The sequence below is a fragment of the Phodopus roborovskii genome, unplaced genomic scaffold (genome assembly GCF_943737965.1).
Source record: "Phodopus roborovskii unplaced genomic scaffold, PHOROB, whole genome shotgun sequence".
Taxonomy (NCBI): domain Eukaryota; kingdom Metazoa; phylum Chordata; class Mammalia; order Rodentia; family Cricetidae; genus Phodopus; species Phodopus roborovskii.
The window spans coordinates 18,033,912-18,036,048 of record NW_026126418.1 but is presented as its reverse complement, the minus strand read 5'-3'; the positions used below and the strand labels follow the sequence as shown (position 1 = coordinate 18,036,048).

Below are 2,137 nucleotides of genomic sequence, written 5' to 3'. Positions count from 1 at the left end.
TATATAGAGTGGTTAAACCACTTTATATATGCTACACTAAATCTAACAATGTGATACAACAAAAATACTATAATTAGTATGCCCAAGAAAAATCTTAATAATTAAAAAGGAAGAGATCAAGTCAAAAGAAGGGAATAAGGCTTATAAAATATCATTGAGACTGCAACCTTAACATTGAGAATAGAAATCAGAGATTCTCAAGAGTGTATTTTTCTATGCATATCCTGTTAGTGTGTTTTAGAACAATCTAAATAAACATACTATAACAGCTCTGAGTCAATCCCCAAATAGAATAGAGATTCCTTCAAGTGAATGTGCTTTTACCTATACTCACAATTGCTAGAATTATTTGAATTTGGCATAATTTGCTGAGTCCAGAAAATAACTTAGGGTGATCATAAGACCAAAGTGTCAATATAAAACAATAAATTATAATATATATTCAATCACAACTAGTAGGAAACAGAGGCCAAAATTTTGAAGGACAACAAGAAGATATCTATGAGAGGGATTCAAAAGAGGATAGGGAAGGGAGAACTACTGTAATTATATTAAAATCTCAAAAATAAAATACTAATATAAGAAGTAACTACTTGGGAGTGTTAAACCTTCTCAGTCTTTGAATAGAAAATGTGATTACAAAGATACAAATACTAGAAGGAAACTTCAGAAGTCAAAAGGAAGGAGGGAAGAAAATTACAAACACGTCCACAAGTGTTGGTACAGAAAGGCTGGAAAGGTACAGACACAGTATCACACAAAGAAAGGGTTTTCATACTTATTTGTGTTTCATACTTTGTCTGTCTATGTAAAATTGACTCAACAACATGTTTCACATTGGCTCTTTACAATATGAGTTTATAAACACATGCCCTAAGAAACTAATACATTCAACTAGCAATGGATATATTTATTAACTTCTAATTTAATACTAACTATGAAAAAAAGATTGAAGACCTCCTTTTATTTTCTATCATCGGAGACCAGTTTCTTCCTCCATAACTTTTTCATGGCATTTTTCACCTCTGCATTCCTCAGTGTGTAAATCAGAGGGTTGAGTAAAGGTGTCCCAATCGAATAAAATATAGCTATCATCTTATCCATAGGAAATGTGGTTGCAGGGCGTGTATATATAAATATGCAAGGTCCAAAGAATAGGATGACCACAATGATGTGGGAAACACAGGTGGATAGGGCTTTTCTCCTTCCTTCAGCACTGTGGTTTCTTAGAGAACGTAGGATGATGACATATGACACCATCAGCATGAGGAAACTCACTGTACAAATGGCCCCACTGTTGGACACCAGAAGTAGGTTGATCATATATGTGTCTGAACATGCAAGTTTCAAGAGTGGCTGCAAGTCACAGAAATAGTGATCAATCTCATTGGGACCACAGAAGGGCAAACTTAAGGCCAGAAATATCTGAACTAGAGAATGCACACAGGATCCCACCCAGGCTATGGCCACCAGCATCCCACAGACCCGACGGTTCATGATGGTCATGTAGTGCAGGGGCTTACAAATGGCCACATAGCGATCAGCAGCCATGAGGATGAGGATGAAGATCTCCAAGCAGCCGAAGAAATGGAATGTAAATACTTGTATTATGCACTCACTGAAAGAGATAGTGGCCTCCTTTAGCAGGGAATCCACAATTGTTCTAGGGGATATGGTTGTAGAGAAGCAGGTGTCAGACAAGGATAAATAGAACAGGAAGAAGTACATGGGACTCCCAAGTGCCTGGCTTGTCTTGATAGTAGCAATGATCAGCAAGTTACCCAGTAATGTCCCCATATAAAAAAGCAAAAACATAGCAAATAGGAATTTCTTTCTAAATGGATCCTGTGTCAAACCAAGTAGAATGAACTCAGTCACGTTGTTATTGAGCCACATTGTTTCATTAGTGATAAGAAGTGGAAAATATGAAATGATTTATCTGAAAAACAAGAGACATTTATTTTGAATAATGTATGTGATTCTACTGAGAATTTTCTGCAAAAGTAAGCAATCCTCAGTAGGGATGTTCCGTTATTTCTTAAAATGTGATGCAACATTTCTTAAATTTTAGTGGATATCTATTTGCATTATTTTAAATGTGTTTTCCACAGCACTATCTGTCACAAACCCCTGCCAT

At 35.9% G+C, this 2,137-nt stretch overlaps 1 protein-coding gene across 1 annotated transcript; it reads right to left on the bottom strand.

Annotated features, from left to right (window-relative positions):
- Positions 1-963: 963 nt before the first annotated feature.
- Positions 964-1,896, bottom strand: LOC127221980 (olfactory receptor 4C16). The gene has a single exon (XM_051183910.1). The coding sequence runs from the start codon at positions 1,894-1,896 to the stop codon at positions 964-966; it is 933 nt and encodes a 310-aa protein (XP_051039867.1).
- Between the last annotated feature and the right edge of the window lie 241 nt (positions 1,897-2,137).

Bases quoted from the DNA above. Each gene is read 5' to 3' on its own strand.
- LOC127221980 (XM_051183910.1), bottom strand. From the start codon at position 1,896: ATGTGGCTCAATAACAACGTGACTGAGTTCATTCTACTTGGTTTGACA.